The 19,335-nt window shown below is 38.4% G+C and overlaps 3 protein-coding genes and 1 pseudogene across 7 annotated transcripts in view; 3 read left to right on the top strand and 1 right to left on the bottom strand.

The window, feature by feature from the left end:
- Positions 1–11,861, top strand: part of Pdcd4 (programmed cell death 4) — a 34,923-nt gene extending 23,062 nt beyond the window's left edge. The window contains exons 12-13 of one of the 3 annotated variants that reach the window (XM_050147524.1): positions 1,292–1,399; positions 7,614–11,861. In XM_050147524.1, coding sequence (XP_050003481.1) covers positions 1,292–1,352 — 61 coding nt within the window. In that variant the 3' untranslated portion in view covers positions 1,353–1,399; positions 7,614–11,861. Of the gene's footprint in view, positions 1–1,291; positions 2,040–7,613 lie in introns of those variants that run through there. The other 2 variants (XM_050147515.1, XM_050147509.1) reach the window with 2 other exon arrangements.
- Bbip1 (BBSome interacting protein 1) lies at positions 1,460–19,284 on the bottom strand. 3 transcript variants are annotated; one of them, XM_050147564.1, is made up of 3 exons: positions 19,132–19,284; positions 6,019–6,094; positions 1,460–4,883 (listed from the first exon to the last, which is right to left on the bottom strand). In XM_050147564.1, the coding sequence occupies exons 2-3, from the start codon at positions 6,062–6,064 to the stop codon at positions 4,717–4,719; spliced, it is 213 nt and encodes a 70-aa protein (XP_050003521.1). In that variant the 5' UTR covers positions 6,065–6,094; positions 19,132–19,284; the 3' UTR covers positions 1,460–4,716. The 3 variants fall into 3 exon arrangements, with proteins under 3 accessions (XP_050003521.1, XP_050003528.1, XP_050003525.1); XM_050147571.1 differs by having other exon boundaries at positions 6,019–6,153; positions 19,132–19,187; XM_050147568.1 differs by lacking the exon at positions 19,132–19,284 and adding an exon at positions 18,880–19,002.
- Positions 2,253–3,817, top strand: LOC126504006 (F-box only protein 43-like; annotated as a pseudogene).
- Positions 18,892–19,335, top strand: part of Shoc2 (SHOC2 leucine rich repeat scaffold protein) — a 75,549-nt gene continuing 75,105 nt past the window's right edge. Inside the window, exon 1 of the mRNA XM_050147485.1 lies at positions 18,892–19,026. The gene's annotated coding sequence lies outside the window, so the exon portion shown is untranslated. The remainder of the gene's footprint in view (positions 19,027–19,335) is intronic.

Here is a 19,335-nt window from a genome sequence, read left to right as displayed (position 1 = left end):
TAATAAGGCAGTAGTGTAGCAAGTTAAAGACTTAGCTGTAACCAAACATGTTTTATATACATTTTTGTTTGTTCTTTTTAAGTCTGAAAACTGTAAGCTTTGAATTTTGTTTTGTGAAGAGTCTTAGAAAAACTACTACTAAAGTTTATAGGCTCAGAGAGGAGAAGATGGAGGTGTAGAAATCTCTGGAAATGCAAATCATGGCTAGATGCCATACATCACATAGCATCAGTGAAACCGCCGCCTTAGCGGGTGACCCTAGCGGGACTTTGTCTTCACCCTTTCATCCCACCCTGACCTCAGTGTAGGGACACAGCAGATTCCTGTCCCAGTACCTTATGGTTGCGTTTTAAGGTTCTTTTAAAGCTTATGTTTGAAAGTCTGGTTATTTTTATTGGGGGCTTTAACTCTGGAGTCATTGAAGAGTTCCTACAGTTGTGTAATATAATACCAAACAACTTTGACTTTTGTCATCATTAAGCTTTTGTGTTTGTGTGTTAAGTACACATGCATGTGTGATCTTGCATGCTTGGGGCAGAGAGCAGGGGCTAATTCTGTAATAGGTCTGCCTACACTTACTGATGTAGGCTGCTGGCCAGTTGTTCTCAGAGAGTGCTGCTGCAGTAGCTGGAGTGCAGTGGCTCTAATAGAGGAGAGTTTCTTGAGTTTCCAAACCACAGTCAGCCTTCCCTTAATGGGGCATATAGGCTAAAGAAATCAGATTACCTTTTCTAATAGAAGATTAGGACTTTTCTAAGGCTAAGGGAAATTTAGTTATTAAACATTTTGGTGATATTATTTGTTAACATTATTTATGTGGACATGTGTGTTCATATCATGGTACATATATGGAGGTAAGAGGTCAACTTCTGGGATTTCATTCTGTACCTCCACCATGATGGTCCCAGGATTGATCAGGTTTGGTGGCAAGAGGAGCCTTTACTTTCTTTGAATCACCTTCTGTTTGGCTCACTTGCTTTCAAATAAGGTAAAAATAAATACTGAAGTCTAAGTAAAATGTCTTTATTTCGTATTTTAACTTTAATTACAACTAATAAAGAAAATTCATTAGTAATTGTTTCTCTAAGCTCCTCATACTTGCTCTTTATCTGATGATCTTTAAGGCTAAGGTTTCTAGTAGGTAAAAAACATCCTTTCAAAGGAATTCAGACACGCTGGCCTTAAACAGCAGAACACTTTATGTCTAAATGTATAAACATAGATGTCAAGGTTTTAATGTTTTTCGAGTCAGATTTTTACCTGCTTTTGTTTTTGTCCTTTTCATTTACAGGGGAAGAAAGCGTTTTGTAAGTGAAGGAGATGGAGGTCGTCTTAAACCAGAGAGCTACTGAAGGCAGAGCTCTTGCAGTCTTAGCTGGGATAGCGGCAGATCTGAACTGTAAGAGTTGTTAGTGCAGGTTTTTTTTTTTTTTTTGGGCATTTCTGAAATTTTATAAACTTACATTTAATGGGGATTTTTGAAGGAAGTATTTTTTTTTGAGGGGAAACTAAAGGAGGGACAGAAGAGTAACCACTTAAATGTGGAATATTCTGAATAGCTACTTTTTCTAAGTGCCATGTTTATGACCTAATCATTCCAGGTTTTGCATTGATGTCTGACTGCCACTCCTTTCTTTCAAGGACAGTGTTTTTTTTTTTTTTTTTTTTTGTAGTAAAATCACTGGTTTATACAAAGCTTTAGTTAGGGGACAAGTGAAGCTACTAAGCCCCATGTTGGCTGCTGCTGTGGAAATGCTGTGCTTCGGGAATAAACACACACATACATACTCACCCTACACACATCTCTAACACACACACACACACACACACACACACTTTTGTCTTAAAAAGAATTTTTAAAAGACGAGTTAGTCATGAGACTTTTTCATCTTTCCAGGGAACATATTGATTGGTATTAAATACTAGACAGTTAAGTAAATGGTGGCTGGAACATCTATTTTTCTACAAAACTGGAAAAATGAACCCGGTTCTACAAGAATGTACAACAAAATAAAACGTGAAGCAGTGTTGATTCTTTAGTGGGAGTACATTTATTTTGTGTGTTGAAAACGTCTTTTAGGTTTCCTGTCTAAACTTCATTAGGCCTTGTGTTCATTCCCAAAGTGCAGGACAAACAAAAATGCTTTGTTGTTTCTTGAGACAGAGTCTTATTATGTAGCTCTGGCTGGCCTGTGTCCTCAAACTCATGGTAGTCTGTGTCTACTCTGTGTCCGAGTGCTGGGAATAAAGGCATGGACCATCACGCCTGGCTTTCAGAACAAGTACACTTGAGCTTAGTGAATTCAAGTTATTACAAACTCTTTTTTTATTTTAACCTTCAAACTTTAATAATAATAAAAAACAGGACTAGAGAGATCACTAAGCAGCAGTGAGCACCTGCTGCTCTTTCATAGGATCCAAGTTAGATTCTTAGCACCCACATCGTGCAGCTCACAACCTTCAGGAACTTGAGTTTTCTGGGGTATCAGATGTCCTCTTATGACTTCTATGGACACCTGCATATAGGTGGCATAAACACAAGACACTTAAAAATCTTAGAGCAGTGTAATAGTTGAAAAGCCTTTTAAGGTTACACTAGGGACATACATGCAGTTTATCTTTGTTTATTGATCTGAGCTAGAGTTGAATAAAGTTTGTCTAATATATAAACAGCTCTTATCCTTAAATTATGTTGACGTTTAAAAAAGTATTCTCCTTCAGAAGGAAAACATGCTCATTGCGTAGCGGCTCGACTTATCTTTCACTCTTCTGAAAGGGGATTCGGATCCACAAAGCTGGTCTCTGGAAGGCAACATAAGCCACATTGTTAGCCTAGAAAAGCGTTTCCCAAAGCCAGTACAACTTCAGCTCGTTAGTTACAGAGGATGGTACTTGTAGCAGTCAGAAGTTGAGGTTAAGTTTTACTCAGCACAAGACTTCCACAGTTGATGATTCCATGGGACAGTGTGGCTTATTTGGAGTGGAATGTCTGTCTCCAATTCAAGGCAATGATTTCCAAGGTTCTATCACAAACGACTTTAGTGACAGCAGTTTAAGTGTTAGTGATGAGAATACATGTCCTGAACTGGGCTCCTCTGGTAGCCAGACCACCTTTGGAATAGAGGTAACCACGTATGTAACTCCAATAAGTAGTCTCATATCAAAAACTAGATTTAAGGGGAGCCAAACGCTTTTTCCTTCAGCAGAAGTGAGAGACAGTGTTTCAACACCTGGAGAACAGTGGTTTTAGCTCCCTTACCTGGAATAAGTTGAAAGATTCCATTTCTGACCAACAGGGCTCTTTGCAAGAAGAACTGTTTCAGAAGGGGACCCCCCAGAATGGGGGACCTTGTAAAAAAAGCCAAAGCATCCTGGAAGGTTGAGGAGACTGTCCACTCTCCGGGAGCAAGGCTCTCAGTCAGAAACGGAAGATGAAAAGCAGATGGTTACTCCCAACTCTGAAGCAAGAGTGGGTGCTGCTTCAGTCACCTCGGAGGGTTAGCAAGGCTCCAGTGAGAAGATCAGGGATTGGACTTTAAGCTTTAAGAACTTATCAAAATACCCCAGCCTCCTGTTAGTTCATGAGCTCTTTATGAAAAGCAAAAAGAAGAGATTCCAGCAGGAAGATGACGAGGCATTCTTTGAGGAAAGGGATGAGGGGGAAACAGACAGACTTCAGCATATTCTGGCAGGACTGATTGGCAAGAAGATGGGCATAGAACAGCTGGATATCTTGACAGAATTACAGTATAGAAATTTGAAGCATATTTTAACTATGGTTTTAGATTCCTTGACTTCAGAGAGTTTATTCAGGTAAGAAAAGTTGCTCATGGAAGAAAAAAAGTATTCTCTTAAATAAGTATTAGGAAGTATTCTCTTAAATCAAGTATTCTACTTAAAGCTTTACATTTATCTAAATATCAATATGTAATTGCCAATAAATAAGTTACTTTAAAGGGAGATCATATTTCTAGCCTCTTTTATAAAAGCTAATTACTTAGCAAGGTTTCAAAGTCTGTGGCAATTGAAGAAGTCTAGTGACTGCAATCAACCATTATATTTACAATTTCCAAAATATTTTCTTGGTTACCAGGCTAGGTAGTCTTTTAGAAAGAAAACCCTCTAGTGTTTTTTAAAGCTCATATTTATTACTGTGATGGCTAAAATAAAGCATTTCTAGGTTTTGGTATTTGGTAATCAATACTTTTGTAATTCTCTATTTCTTAAAATTAGTGTAATTAAAAGCTTAGTTGACTCCAAAATAGCTGAAGGTTTTTTAAAAATCAAACTTGTTAAGAAACCAGTTTTGTTATTACTGCTGTCATTATGGTCAGGCTACATACCATTAAGGATGACATGGTACATAACTGGTTAAGTTTGTTTCTGGGTAACAATATATTCAAGAATAGTTTATTTTCAGATTTAGGTGTCTAAAAAGATGAGGAATCCATCATCCAGAACAGACACATCTAATCTCTAACACTACTACAGTAGGTAGGTTGAATAAGGTAATTTATAATTTTGAAAACCTTTTTAAGATCCCATAAAACATCATTCAAAGTTTTCTTTTTAATACAAGCCAATGTTTAAGTTCCCAAATTTTGTTTTTTAAAATTATGAATGTCCAGTTTGATTATGTATTTTCAGCCTGTAGATGCAGAATGGTTTCTAGTTGCTGAACAGGTGAGATGGGTTGTCCCCTTAAAGTGGTACTAGTCAGTGGGCTATTTGCTGGTCTTCTTTTTCTGCCATTTCTTGTTGGCGGATTGTATCCTGTGCTGCTTGCTGCATTTTCTCCAGTTTTTCCAGAGTCAGAGATTTTAAGGGTAAAAGCTTGGGTTTACACAGCACCATTGTGGTTATATCTTCTACAGACAACTGCCCTAGTAAGAAATAAGAAATTAATTTGAGGAATGTAGACAGAAGTTTTGGTCCCATCCAGTCCCTCAGCTGCTCAGTCACAAATAAACACAGATAAATAACCGTTTATTAACTATAAATGGTTTGGCCTATTAGCTCAGGCTTATTAACTAGCTCTTACAACTTAAATTAACTCATAATTCTTATCTATTTTTAGCCATGTGGTTTGGTACCTTTTCTCAATGCAACATTTTTTGTCTTGTGTCTGGTTGGTGACCGCAGACTGAGCCTTTCCTCTTCCCAGTTATTCTAGTCTGGTCACCCAATCTATACTTCCTGCCTGACTACAGGCCAATCAGCATTTTATTGAACCAATAAATCTTACAGGGTACAAGAGCATTATCCCACAGCAGAGGAAGATGCTTGGTGGTTTTGATTTGTAACTAGAATGTAAGTCAGTGAAAAAGTTTCTGCTCCTAGCTTGACAAAGCAGTGATCCCATAAGCAACATTTCTTAACACTACAGAAGGGTCAGGAAACAAGAGCTGGACTTCGATATACCATAGCTTTTTGGACCTAATGTTTAATTGGAGGAATATATACACAACACAGAAATATAGCAAGGTGCAATATTTAATGTGAATGCTCAAATTATGAAGTATTTAACTGGAATGGTTAGCTTTTCTCACCAGAGTATGACTTTAGGTTACTTTCTCCATATTTTCAATCTTCCTTTAAATTCCATTTCACTGAGAATTTCACATTGTATTCTGCACTGAAGTACAGGATTTTTCTTTTTTTTGAAATAGGTTTTCTCTGTGGCTTTGGAGCCTGTCCTGGAACTAGCTCTGGTAGACCAGGCTGGCCTCAAACTCACAGAGATGCACCTACCTCTGCCTCCCAAGTGCTGGGATTAAAGGTGTGTGCCACCACTGCCTAGCTCAGTTCAATAAGATTTATAGTTACAGGAAACAGTACTTAATTTGGTATCCTTTGTTGAGAAAAGTGAGAAATTTTTTTACAACCTTCTCATGAAAACAAAATATGAGAGTGGACTGTCATAACCCGGAAGATGTAGGTACTTAGCTATTCTGCTGCGCGATACCCATCACCTGGTAAGTCTCTAGTAGTCTACAATGAAATACTTGTGAAATATACCTTGTTTTGGAAGGACTTCCCGGAACATCGACTTCACTTCTGCCATCTATAACTGCTGGATACAGTGCTTTTGCTCCTTGAATGAGAAATCAGTTACTGACATTAAAATTCCCAAAGAATTCCTGGCGACCATAGCTGAAACAAAGACTACAGAAAGTAAGGAGCCTTATCTGTCAGACTTCCTCAGCAGTTTTCTGTGGTTCTCTGAAATAAGGCTGAGACATTCTACATGTATCTAGATCTTGTTAGTCGTTAGTCAATAGTAACTGGAATGCTAAGCATTCTAACTTCTCATCCTAGGAAAAGATTTGTAAAACTTCACTTCTCTTTTTGCTTTTACATTTGTTTTTTTTCTATTTTGTTTTTTTGAGACAGGGTTTCTCTATGTAACAGCCCTGGCAGTCCTAGAACTCATCTGTTGACCAGACCGGCCTCAAACTCACAGAAACCCACCTACCTCTGCCTCTCAAATGTTGGGATTAATAGTGTGCACCACCATTGCCTGACATATTTTTTTTTCTTGGTTTTTCGAGACAGGGTTTCTCTGTGGTTTTGGAGCCTGTCCTGGAACTAGCTCTGTAGACCAGGCTGGTCTCGAACTCACAGAGATCCGCCTTCCTCTGCCTCCCGAGTGCTGGGATTAAAGGCGTGCGCCACCACCGCCCGGCCATATTTTCTTTTTTTTTTAAAAAAGGAAATCATTCAGTTGAGAAAAGGCATATAGTAAGGCTTCTTAGTTCACTGACAGCTTCTCTCTTGAGAAGACACTAACACCAATCTAACTACCAACTGAAAAGGGTGAGGTGGAGATGATGAGGTGGTAATAGCAACATTTCCTAACATTCTTTCTTGTGTTTGCTGACAGCTGATGCCTAACTTTCAATTCTGGGTTGCTCAGCTGTAATCTGTAAGAAGCAACATAGTGGGTAAGCAAGCTATGAAATAGACATGAAGCATGCTTTAGTAGTTCCACTGAGATACAATATGCTAAAGGACCAGGATACACGTTCCTGTAGTATTATAGCTATTTAAGCCAGTAACACTTGTTGCAGATTACAGCTATACTGTCTGCTCTAAGTTCCTGGGTCAAATTGTAGAATGGTGCTTTTCTAAATACGCTTTTCTAGACAGTGCCACCCATTCAGTGATGTTTCACTACACTGATGCAACCTTACTATGTCTTTCACAATGTTACTACCAAGATTTATTATAAAGTGGTGATGCTGGCTTGGTGCCTGCTTTTCCACCCACTGCAAATTAATTATAACCAAATGAAGATGCTTTTGTTCTTTGTCATTCTTGTTCCACTCCTTAGACATTCCTAATATAAGCTTTCTACTTTATGTTCTTCAACTGATTGTCTTCTCCTTCAAATTACTCTGGAATGTCTCGGTTCCTGAGAACCTCTATCTGTTTTTCAGAACTCCTGTCTTCAAACTTTATTCCTGTTCTCTCTCTGTTCTGTCAGGGACAGTAGATGATGTAAGGAGTAGGCCAGGAAAGCACCTCTTCTCTAAATGGAGTGTGAGGTAAGTATACCATGCAATTTCCTTAGAATGCACAGCCCCAAATACATTTTTTTCCTTTCTATTTAGGCCCGAAACTTAATACTGAAGCCTTTTCTTCAATGTTGGGTGGAAGACTGACGTGCATGTCCTAATTAAATCAGCACAGCTGCTGAGCCCTCGTATCTCCATTAAAACATCACAATGAAAGTCTCGTGCCTGCATCAGATCTGACATGCCACTGAAAAGGGTGGGCACTACTAAAAGTAAAGCACAGTAACTAGTTTCCTACGTTACAAGCAAGATGCTGCCCATCATGGTAGGTTAAGTTTTAGCTGTTTACAGAAAGAGCAACTCTAGCTTTGTATAATTAAATCACTACTCTTTGTTTTCCTTTGGTTTTTACCTCTTACACATCCAAAATACAAGAGGAAAACAATGATACTTGGTGTTCATCTGTTTGAACCATTGTTAGTGGAAAGGGTGTGTGGCTAAAGGACTGGCAAAGAATGTGTTGACACTGGTGAGGGTAACATCAGTGCCCTCGTTTGCTTAGGCGGTTTCTGCTTTAGTAGGACTGATTCTTGTTCTAGGCCCCTTAGGCCTTGACAGGAGAGAAACAGGAAGGGAAGGGCTAAAATAAGCAAGGTGGAGATCTAATGGCTAGTGTTGGCCAGGATATGCACTTTTGATAATTGCCCTGGGAGTCTAGAGTAAGAAGGAACATTCTTTTCTTTCTTTTTTTCTCATAGCAGTCTGCTACTCACCAAACAGAAGTGTTTTGTAGGGTGTAGTGATTTTTAAGGAGTTGTGGCTACTTCTAAGCAGAGTATCAATGCAGATGGGATGTATACAAAACCAGAGATGGATGGATCAAAAAAGAAAAACATATTACTGAAATGTGTATTGGAAAACTGCCATGAGGGCCTACCATATGCCAGACAGTGTTCATCAGTGAACAAAAAAATCTTTTGCCTTTTGGAGCTACAGCTGGGGATAAGGGAAGAGAAACAACCAAGTAGCTTAGTACAGATAGAAGTTTAAATTGAATGCTGGAAGACGGTAATCCAATTGTAATAGGAAAATCATTAGGATGACACTTATGCAAAGACTGTTTTTATATGTGTAAGTTTATGTGCTATACTTTGGAAATGTGGACAAATCAAAAAGCCTGTTAACTTCCACAGCGAAAGAAGGCTTATGGAAATGAGCACCCTCTTTCAATTTTTTTTATAGAGCTACTTTGCTTTATCTGCTAAAACCAAGTATTTGACCTCAGAGCTATCATACTTATGAAACTACAGCAGATGTTTATGAGTTGGGATGGCCACTCAGCATTGCATTAAAAATGACATTGACGAGCAACATGTTCAGCAATACTGAACCCACTTGTTCACCAACTGGCCAAGAGATAAATTATGGGTTATGCACAGACTAGAATGCTATCTCAGATTAAAAAATGATCCAGATTGTGATGGCATGTTAAGACAAATATTAAAATGAAGAAGTAGATGTATTCTTACCATATTGGAACCCATATATATATATAGCAAGACAGGGTTTCCTTGTAGTGTTGGAGCCTGTCCTGAAACTCTTATCTATAGACCAGGATGGCCTCGAACTCTGTTTGCCTGTCTCTGCTTCCTGAGTGCTGGCATTAAAGGTGTGTGCTGTCACCACCTGGCATGTTCAACACTGCTAAGTGCAGTGTCACTATACTGTTGTCTTCAGACAGGGTAACTGGAAAATACTGTGCTGTTTCCTTCCCTTTTTAAAGTTTGTAATCTCTCTCGGAGAACATAGTTCTCATGGGCAGTGTACTTTAAGATCCTGAGAAGTCAATGCAAACCTCCACAGTAATGGATGTCTAAAATGAATGCAAAAGAACTCAAAGAAAAACGTTTGTCATATGATATTTTACTGTTTTTGGGGCACTGAAAGACTTGTCTAAGAAAGATGCTTTTAAAATCAGTCATGTATTTAGACAAGTTGGAAGAGGAGATCACTAAAGTGTCCTTTTTACCTTAAGAATGCATATTCCCTTCAGAGTCTTACCTGCAATTCATCATGACATGTTTCTAAATCAAATATTTTTCAGTTGTAATAGTTACAAAGGACATGATTTCTACATACTTAACATCAATTTTTAAAACCAATGTAAACAGCAATTTGGTAGTGACGTTTTAATAAAAAGGAAAAGTTCTTAGAGCTTTTATATTATTCATTTTAATCCCTAGATCTCTATTTTTAACACAATTTTAATCTAATGTAACATTTTCATACTTGGTATGTTACTGATCGTACTAGCATATTAGCTGGTTACAAAAATTTAAATAAATTAATAAAATTAAAACTTTAAAGTACACATTGTTAAAATTATTGACCACACATCTGTTACTAAGGACTTTTTTTCTCAGTAAGTTTACATATGCTTGGCCGAGAATTTATTGGAATTGCTATAATCTGACTTTTCATTTATATGGGCATAAGTACTGAGATGGGAATGGGAAAAATTTTTGTTTGAACTTGTTATATATTTGAAAGTCATAGTGACCTATTATTAATAATTAATTCTAGTGAACAACAAATTAGTAAATTAATTTTTCCTCACTGTGTATGCTAGGCTAGCATTTCACTACTGAGCTGCATCCTTAGTACCTACACTTCCTTGTATAGTTTTGGAAGTTGAGCACCGAGCATTTCCTTTTGTGAAAGCTCACCATTCCCTAAGAATCCCAAGTCCTTAGTCTTGAAACGCACTTTATTTACTGTCTCTGGTACTCAAGAGATTTTGGTCCTTGAAGTATTTCATCGTAGTTCTACACTGGCTACGAAAATGCCTTTTTCTTTTTTGTTATGTGATTGTGAAGGGAGGGGTAGGTATAGAAAATGAGACTAAGCATGGTTATCTATAGGCTCCTTTTTTTCAGGAAATTAAGACTTAGAGACTTCACATGGAAGTTAATGGTCTACAAGTTCACTATTCTTAGCCTTGCTTGCCTTTATTCTGCCCTGATTGTCTTTAGGTGTCTTGAAGCATATGTATACCCTCACATAAATACTACTCATTTGTAAAATCACATTATGTTGTACTTAGAAATATTAATAGATTTTCTGAGAGAATTTTATAGTTAACTAAAATTTGAGATGTTCTATGAAGGAAAAGTTATTTTCCTTTTTAACACCAAAACTTTCTTGAAACTTAAATGTACTAAAGTATGTAATGAATTTGCAGCAGGAGAACTAAAAATGTATTATTTGCCAAACTTATTTGATCCTGGACTCCTTTAAAAAATGCTTACATGGTATACAGCCTGTAGATGTGTGGTAAGACACATGATAGGTGGAGCACACTCCAAGGAAAACACCATTATTTACAATATAATAAAGCTACTTTGAAATCACCCTTTTCCTGAATAATTTATAAAGATCAATATGGTTTATCTTTTTTCATTAGTAAGTGGAAAGTTCAGACACTCTTGGAAAATACTGTCTTTTAAAGGAACTACTTTAACATGAAAAGAGAAATATCTTGCAGAGTATTTGAGAAACTGGCAAAAATAACAGCTGTTTGCTGTTGCCTGTCAGAATAGCATTCTATGACACAGGTACAGCATGGTGACAGTTGTGCTGCATGCACATGCAGACCTAGAGTGGCACGGGTGGACATGCGCTGTTCTCTGTGGCTCTCTATCTTAAAGGTGGTCTTACACTGGCAGCTGCAATCACTGCAGTATCTTCAAGACAAAAGGACCTGTGCAGATGTAAAAGCTGTTTTAGGAGGACGACTGAAAGACACTTTAAAGAGTCTAATACAGGCAGTGGATGTTTCAGTCTTGGCAACCAGCTGGATCACAGAACAAAAAGAAGAGGAGCTTTGGTCATGGTGTCTCTTCACAGCAATATAACACCGACTTAAAACATCACAATTCAGGTTTAGGTTCAGCAAGTGTGCAAGTTCAGTTGGAAGATAAAAATGATTGAGGTACACAGAGTCAGCTGTACATCAGTATCAATGACAGAGGTACAAAATCACTCAGGGGTGGAAAATGGTGGGTGGTGGGATTAGTGGTAAAAACACAGGAATACACAGTAGTGAAGAGAAGCATCCTTTTAAAGCATTTTGCTTATTTTGTATGTGTGTAGGTGCACACATGCCATACTAATGCATGGGAAATAGAGAATTCATATCAAGTCTCACATCAATCCCTAGCAATAAGAGTTCAATGAATATTAGCAATACTGTACTGTACCGCTATATTGATGTCATAAAACTAGATTCTCAAAAAAAATGAAGTCTAAAAAAGTTATGGGGGTATATTACTAATATTTAATAAAGAAAAACATACCAGTAAGGAGGAACATTTCAGAATTACTCACCCGTCATCCATCAACCAGGTCAGAAACTGCTTGCCTTCTGAGGTCAGTTGTGTTTTACAGTGGTATGGCTATAGACTCCCATCATTCTCTATAAGTCACACTCTTAGTAATGATCTTATACACAGATTAGTTTGAATGTATCTAGCTGGGTGGTGATGCTGTAGGACTTTAATGCCAGCACTTGAGATGCAGAGGCAGGTGGATCTCTGTGAGTTCGAGGCCAGCCTGGTCTACAAGAGCTAGTTCCAGGACAGGCTCCAAAGCCACAGAGAAACCCTGTCTTGAAAAAACAACAAAACAAAACAAAACAAAAAAAAACTTGAATTACCCACCTCACATTCATCCCCCAATATGTAAAAGCAAACTGTGAAAGACTAGGAAAAAGTAATCATGTTTAAGATTATAAAGTTGTTAAGTGAAGAAAAAGGACTTGGACTTTCATCTGCCACAATCCATACCTGGTCCTCTTCTCAGTTTTCTCTATGCTACACCTGGGCAAATAGCTTGGAAGCCCATTAAAAGAACACAAATATTTAAGATGTTAGGCAGAGACGAGACTACCATGAGTAGAAACCAGTGAAGAGTAATACACTCTTCACAATCTATTGGAATGGTCATCTTTAAAGCCATTCATATTGTTAGAAATCAAAGTAAAAATGAGTCAGTCTCAGGAATGTGTACATATTTAAATAGTAACTTTGGCATACAAACTTAAGTACTATACTTCTTTCTCACAACTGTCACAGACAATATATGTAGCACGTGAGTGATCGTTCTCAATTTTTAGATTGAGTATTCTAGTTATGTTTGATAGCACTCTGAAAACAGCACAGATTTTTTTTTCAGTGCTGGTGATCAATTCAGGGTCTTGCATGTGATAAGCAAATGCTCTACCATGGAGTCTCAGCCCTAAGTTACTATGTTTTAAAAGAATGTTACAGCAGAGCAGTCACATTCGGAGCAGACATCTAATATGTTAAATAGCTAGACAGAGCTATAGGCTTTAGGTCATATCTTTGTCTAGCTATCTGGGAAATGCAAGCTGTGGTCACTGAAGTGGTAGAAGGGGTGACAGATTACTGAGATCTAACTCCAGTTATAAGAATATGGATCAGAAACATCAAAATCAAGACCCAGGACAGGATTTGGATCCATTTCTAAAACTGTTCTAGCTCACAGGAATATTTGGTTTTGTATTAGAAGTCACTCCCATAGGAAAATGTCTTCTCCTTATATCGCCCACCATTCCTGTTACTTGGTCTTCACCATCACTCTTTCCCTTGTTAAGTAAACTCATCAGCTTACCCTAACTTATAGAAAACCCATCTCTAAAGTATGAAATGGAATGCTTCAGACTAGTTTAGGGTTCTATGTGTTTCAAACAAGCCATGACAACAAAAGCTTTCGGAAAACAAGCTTGAGGTAAAAATTTTCTTTTAGTAATCTATTTCATTTATATAAGTAAATGGAAATTTATTTAGAGTTGTACTCTATGCTAATTAGTATAGCTGTTTTTGCTGTTTCACGTATCCACTTTAAATGAGGTACCTAAGTTATACTGATGGTTAACTTAGCTGTGTGACCCTGAATACATTCCTTAACCATTATGCAGCTTGGTTTCCTCATATAAAACATACTTCATATCTCAATATCTATCCAAAATTAAAAGTTCCACATAAAGAGCGGATAGACAAATGCCTAGAAATTCAGCATGGTTTACTATCCGAGGTCAAATTTTTATGCCATGATGGACTTGCTATACACTGCCATTAAGGCATCTTCTAAGTTCTAAGACCTTTGAATTTTTGTAGACATTGTATTCCCTATAAATATGACAGCATGATCTATTTAAGTGTTTTTCTTTAACATTTTTTACTTATTTAAATTTAAAGCAGCATGCACTGCCAAGTTGTATCCTTAAATGTTTTTTAGAATGTGTGATAAAGCAAATGTACTTTATAATATCTACAACTTGAGGCTGAAATCACGTGGAAGGTTTTAAGTGAGCAGTGAAGAGTAGAAACCTATACGGACTGTAACCAAGGGAACAGAATTCTGTTGTATGTTAAAAATCTATCTTGAATCTTTGGCAGAGATGACAAGTGACTTGATTCTTACCAACAGAAGTAATAGTGTGATTCTCCTCTGTATGCTGTGAATACCACTGGTTAATAAAGAAGCTGCTTTGGGCCTGTTGCAGTGCAGAAAGGGACAGGATGGGAATTCTAAGCAGACAGAGGAGTAGAGAGTAGGTGGCATCAGGGAGACATCATGTAGCTGCTGGAAGAGAAAGATGCTAGGTACTGGTAAACCACGGGTCTCATGGTAAAATATAAAATAATAGAAATGGGCTAATTCAAGATGTAAGAGCTAGCTACAAACACCCTCAAGCTATTGGGCAAACAGTATTGCGATTAATATGTTTCTGTGTGATTACCTCGGGTCTGAGCTTTCGGGAAACGAACAAGCAGCCTCTGACTACAATAATGCTTTAAAGCATTTTGTGACTCTTTAAGTCGTAATGCTTTTTTGAAATATAGACATCAGAATGCTGGAGCCCTAAAGTCCCAGACTAGTTTAATTTTAATTTAGTTTAGTGGTCTGCTGGATGTTTAAAAAGTGTTTGAATCAATTTTGAAAACCTGAAGATTTGACATAAAATCCAAATTTTAGCTGTATTTGGAAGTATTTGATAAACATGTCCTCTCCAGTTCTCTAGTCCTTAGGATTCCCATTGCTTCCTTCCTCCTATCAGCTCAGCTGTTAAGCAATCTAACATTGACCTGCAGTAAAATACAGAGCCACTGCAATTGTCTAACTGAACCAGTTGTACAGGGATTGACTTTTTTTTTTTTTTTAAAGTTGGAAACCCAGTCTTTAATGTCTGTGCCATTTCTCCAACTTCCTCTCCCCCTCTTGAGACAGGATTGGGATGCAGTTGCTGAGGTTGCTTTGGGACTCCTGGGCTCAAGTAATATCCCTGCTTCATCCTCCAGCAGAGCTGGTGCGACTGGTAAAAACCACCGGATCTGGCCTGCTAGGAACTAAGATTCAAATCCTGGATATTGAACCACCAGAAGCAATCCTATTATACAAAGGATATTCATTGTTAGGGCTTTTAAAATAAATTATTTTGTAAATACTCATTAAGTTAGCTCTTTTAAAGTAAATTCAGTTTGGTGCAGTTTCAAGTGGGCATGGCACAGAATTGTAGGAACAATAACAAAAATCTTGTTTTATTCAAATGTTGAAGTTGAATGATGAGGTTTCAAAAACAGATTTTGGAAGAATGGGTATTAAATTTTGGGCCTTTTGTATACTAACTGGACATTCACCCCTGAGCAGCACTTCCGGTCTCACATAGTTTGTCTAATGTAAGCTAATAAGGAAAAGGTGAGAGTGTGCCCTGAACGAATGCTTCCAAGTAGATGTGCAGTAGTAAGACCCACTTTTACTCAAGCAAATGCTCATCTGCCAGCAGAGTGTGGACTGATAACATTCATGTGGAGAAGCCAACTGACATCAGACATCAGACAGCTGGAGACATAGCAGCTTCTATTCTGCTTTGCTAGCTGGCACCTGCTAGTATAGATGTGCTGCAACATGCTCAGTTTGGCTAATTAACTCAGACTCATGTTAATAAAATGTGTGCTGTCTAGTTTCTGAAATGTGCCTAAGCCTTGGAACAGGAACTGCTCCTGGGGGATTTGGATGATGTCATAAGCACTGGGAGATTCCAATAGCATATACCACTATTAAGTTCATATTCATCTCATGTAAAATACTGTTCTTTAATAACCTGTTTTAAAATTCAGGTCTAGGTGATATTTCTTAAAAATATTAACTTTTAGTCTTATGAAAAGTTAATTAGTAGCTGAGATAACTAGTTAGCTATTTCCATAATATGTAAGAAAAAAAATTGATAGTTTACATTGCTTTCTAAAGCTCATTCCTCTAATGTCAGATTTTGTGCATAAAAATCTTGCTTTATTATTAGAAATGTGCACTTTTTCTGAAGTCCTCCAGAATCAATGAATTAGAATCTTTTATGTTTTTGATATAAATTTGGAGAATTGTCTATCTCATTGACCTTTAAACATTTAATGCCTAATATGTGCCTAAATTATACTGATTTAGAAGATAACAATCATACTGTGACCACATTCTGTGAGCTATGAGGTAAGCTAAAGTACTTTACATAATATTTGAATTCTGTTTAAATTTAGTTTTAAACAGCCCACAGACACTTACTAGTGAATGGTCATATTCCTGAAATCCAGGTCTGATTCTAAAACCTAGTCTTAACTACTATATTATTTAGCCTTCTTGAATTTAGTACCAAGTTAAAATTGTTTCACAATCATATATGAGCACACTTCCTCCTATACAAAGAAAGTAACTATTGAAACATGTTATTTTAACTTTCAGTATGATAGCTAAAAACATTCTACACTAACCTAAGAGATTTCACTTTCAAGATGAAAAGTAAGTGTAGGGTGCATTCTTTGGAGTTTTCCTCTTTTGGATTATCAACTAAATTCCACAGTTCTCTATCCATTGGGCAGAGAATGTTACTAATGAACTCAGTGTTAAGTATAATCTTGGTTTTGCAATTTTTAATAGGCAATGCTTACTACCAAAAAGCTATCATAGAAACAACAGGAACAATTAGATCTTGCAGAAGAATTTCAGGGAGAAAATAACATTGCCTAAACTGGATTGTGGCCAGATGGACCATAGTTGCTGTGGTATCCGCTGTGATAACATCAAGATTGTGTATTTGAATTACAGAGCTACAGTCTTTCAACAGCAGTCCACAGGGTGCCAGGACTTGAAACTCAAGAAACTATGCTGACATCAGTATACTGTGCTGTAGATTTCATTGCATCAGCTTCAAGCATAGGCGAAGTAGCAACATTTATTAAAGGGAGACAGTCTATATTGCCAGCCCAGAGTACTAGTAAGCACTCTATAGACACAGGCAAGCTAAATGTCAAACTTTCAGCATGCTAAATGGGATGGACTTCACTAGTAACACATGGCAAGGGTACATGTAGCTGCACTGAGAACACAAATGGAAAAATAATACTGTTACGTAGTCATGTACAAGAAACAAGCTTAATCAAGACTCTTGATTCTTGAACTTCTAGGTCACATGAAGTAAGGAAAGGGATCCATTTTCAACAATACTTCTGGTTGACTTCTTCAAAATGCCCATGTCACAGAGGGGGAGAAGATTCCCGGGACAGTTCTAAAGTTAAAGAGTGGTAATGTCCATGTACATTACAAAGTTTTGTCAGAATTTTTTGTATATTCTTTGTATTTTACTTCAGAAAACTGAAAATTTTCTTGGTTGTAATGATACTGTATTATTCAGTTTCTCTATTTCAAAATTCTTAGGAAATTCCTATAGGAAATCTTATGGGTGTCTAACGGCAGACCTATAACCTATTTTTAAATAGTAATAAGTTAGGAATGTGAGGAAAGAAATGTGTGCATCACAAAATGTTATCAAGTATTCTACATAAGTAAATGATGCATGACTGTACAGTCTCTAGCCACCCCCCTTTTGGAGATCGGATTTCACTATGTATTCCAGCGGCTTTGACTTGAGATCCTCTTGCTTCAGCCTCCTGGGTGCACCACACCTAGTTCTTTTAGCTTGGCAATGTCTGCGCATTTTCACAATAAAACAGATGGGGGGGCATGCTGTAAAGATTTCAGAGGGCAGACCTAAGGAAACACTCAGTACCGGGGAACAGTGGCACTGCTAGGGTGTCTCAGACCTTCAGAACAGCTAACAAGGGGACGTTGTCAGTGCACGGTTAGGTGCAGAGTGTCGAGTCCCACACAGACCATTTTATTCATGCATAAGCACAGTTATGAGGTTAAAAATATGTAAGCAGCGATGCATTAAATAGTGACTATTATAAGACATGCAAGAAGTGCTATATAAAGGCTGCAGAGATGGCTCAGGGGTTGAGAGTACTTCCCGCTCTCCCAGAGGACCCAGGTTCAATTCCCAGCACCCACATGGCAGCTCACAACCGTCTGTAAGTCTAGTTTCTGGGGATCTGACACTTTCACAGACATACATGAAGGTGAAACATGAACACACATAAAAAGAAATGATTTTTAAAAGTGCTATATAAGCTTGGGGGAAATCATTTCCTGTTGGAGACAATTTGGAAGTCCATCTCCAAGGATTACAGAATCATGGGCACAAAACTCACAAAAGGTGACGTCAGACTAACTAACCTCAGAGAAGACAAGAGAACTTCATTTTTGCCTGGCACACAGGTAGAGAAGGTAGGTTTGCACTCTCGTTATCCATTGGTTAGGTACAAGCAATTCTTAATTTACCTGAAAATTATCTTTTTCTTGTAGTTTAGTATTCAATCTGTAGATACAGAACGACTGAGTTCTTCACTCAAAAAGTCTACAGAAGGAACTGCATGATATAGTTTCTTGGAGACACATACATTTTAAGTGTTTTTTTAAAAAGAATATTTACAAGCACTAAGTTGTTTGATAAATCGTAGACACTCATGACTACTACAGAGCTCAGGACGGGAAGGCAGAAAAAGATGAAAACTGGCGGTGGGAAAGTCACCTTTTTCTTTGATAGTTGGGGTGGGAACTGATTCCTTTTTGATCCTGAAATACAGTCCTTAAAGGTCAGGGAGTACTGTACTTGATAGGAACTCGTGGAGGCGTGGTCAGGAGCTCAGCTAAGCAGTTGCTAGGGACCCAGGCTCCCGGGTCGGCCTTCTGGCCAGCCTGGCGGAGTATCGGGCAGCCTCGCCCTCCAGGGAACCTCAGAGGGGCGGAGGGAAGGCTGGCCACCGCCCTACCAGCCGGAAAGAAAACCCTCCGCCAGCGGAAGCGGCCCTAGGCCCTACCAGTCTTCTCAGAGCTCCCGGCACGCGGTTCATCCTGCCTGGCCGGCCCGCACTTGGTGACGAGGCGCACTCACCTCACTCTTCAACTCTGGGAGAGGCGGCACCCCCTGGGGCGCAGGCTGGGGCGACTACTCCCACCTTCTGGCTAGGACCCTACTAGGAAGTACCAAGCGCAACTTCCGGCGCGAGGGAGTTTTGAAGCTCTAAGTTATTTCTTCTAGGTAAGTGATCAGGCATCTCAGTAAAAGGCCTGAAAACAAAGCCTGCGGTTCCTGAGTATGAATTAACTCGTCTGTCGTGGTCATCTCTCCTGTAGGTATACTTACGGGTTCCTTCCTTCCCAGACGGTTCCGCTGTTGCCCGGGGTAACGGGGACGGAATGAAGGAAACGTGTGTACGTCAAAGGGGAGACAGGAAACGGCTCTTGCCATTATCAATTATGGCTGCCTGGCCTTCTACCGTCACTTCCGCCTGGGAGTTGTTTCTCTACCCGGCTGGAGGCTTTCTCTGTGGCCGAGCTAGCCAGCGGC

The sequence above is a fragment of the Alexandromys fortis genome, unplaced genomic scaffold (assembly GCF_014885135.2).
Source record: "Alexandromys fortis isolate MF-2015 unplaced genomic scaffold, M_Fortis_MF-2015_v1.1 scaffold_16, whole genome shotgun sequence".
Classification (NCBI taxonomy): domain Eukaryota; kingdom Metazoa; phylum Chordata; class Mammalia; order Rodentia; family Cricetidae; genus Alexandromys; species Alexandromys fortis.
The sequence above is the reverse complement of the archived record's forward strand: the minus strand, read 5'-3'. Positions and strand labels throughout refer to the sequence as shown.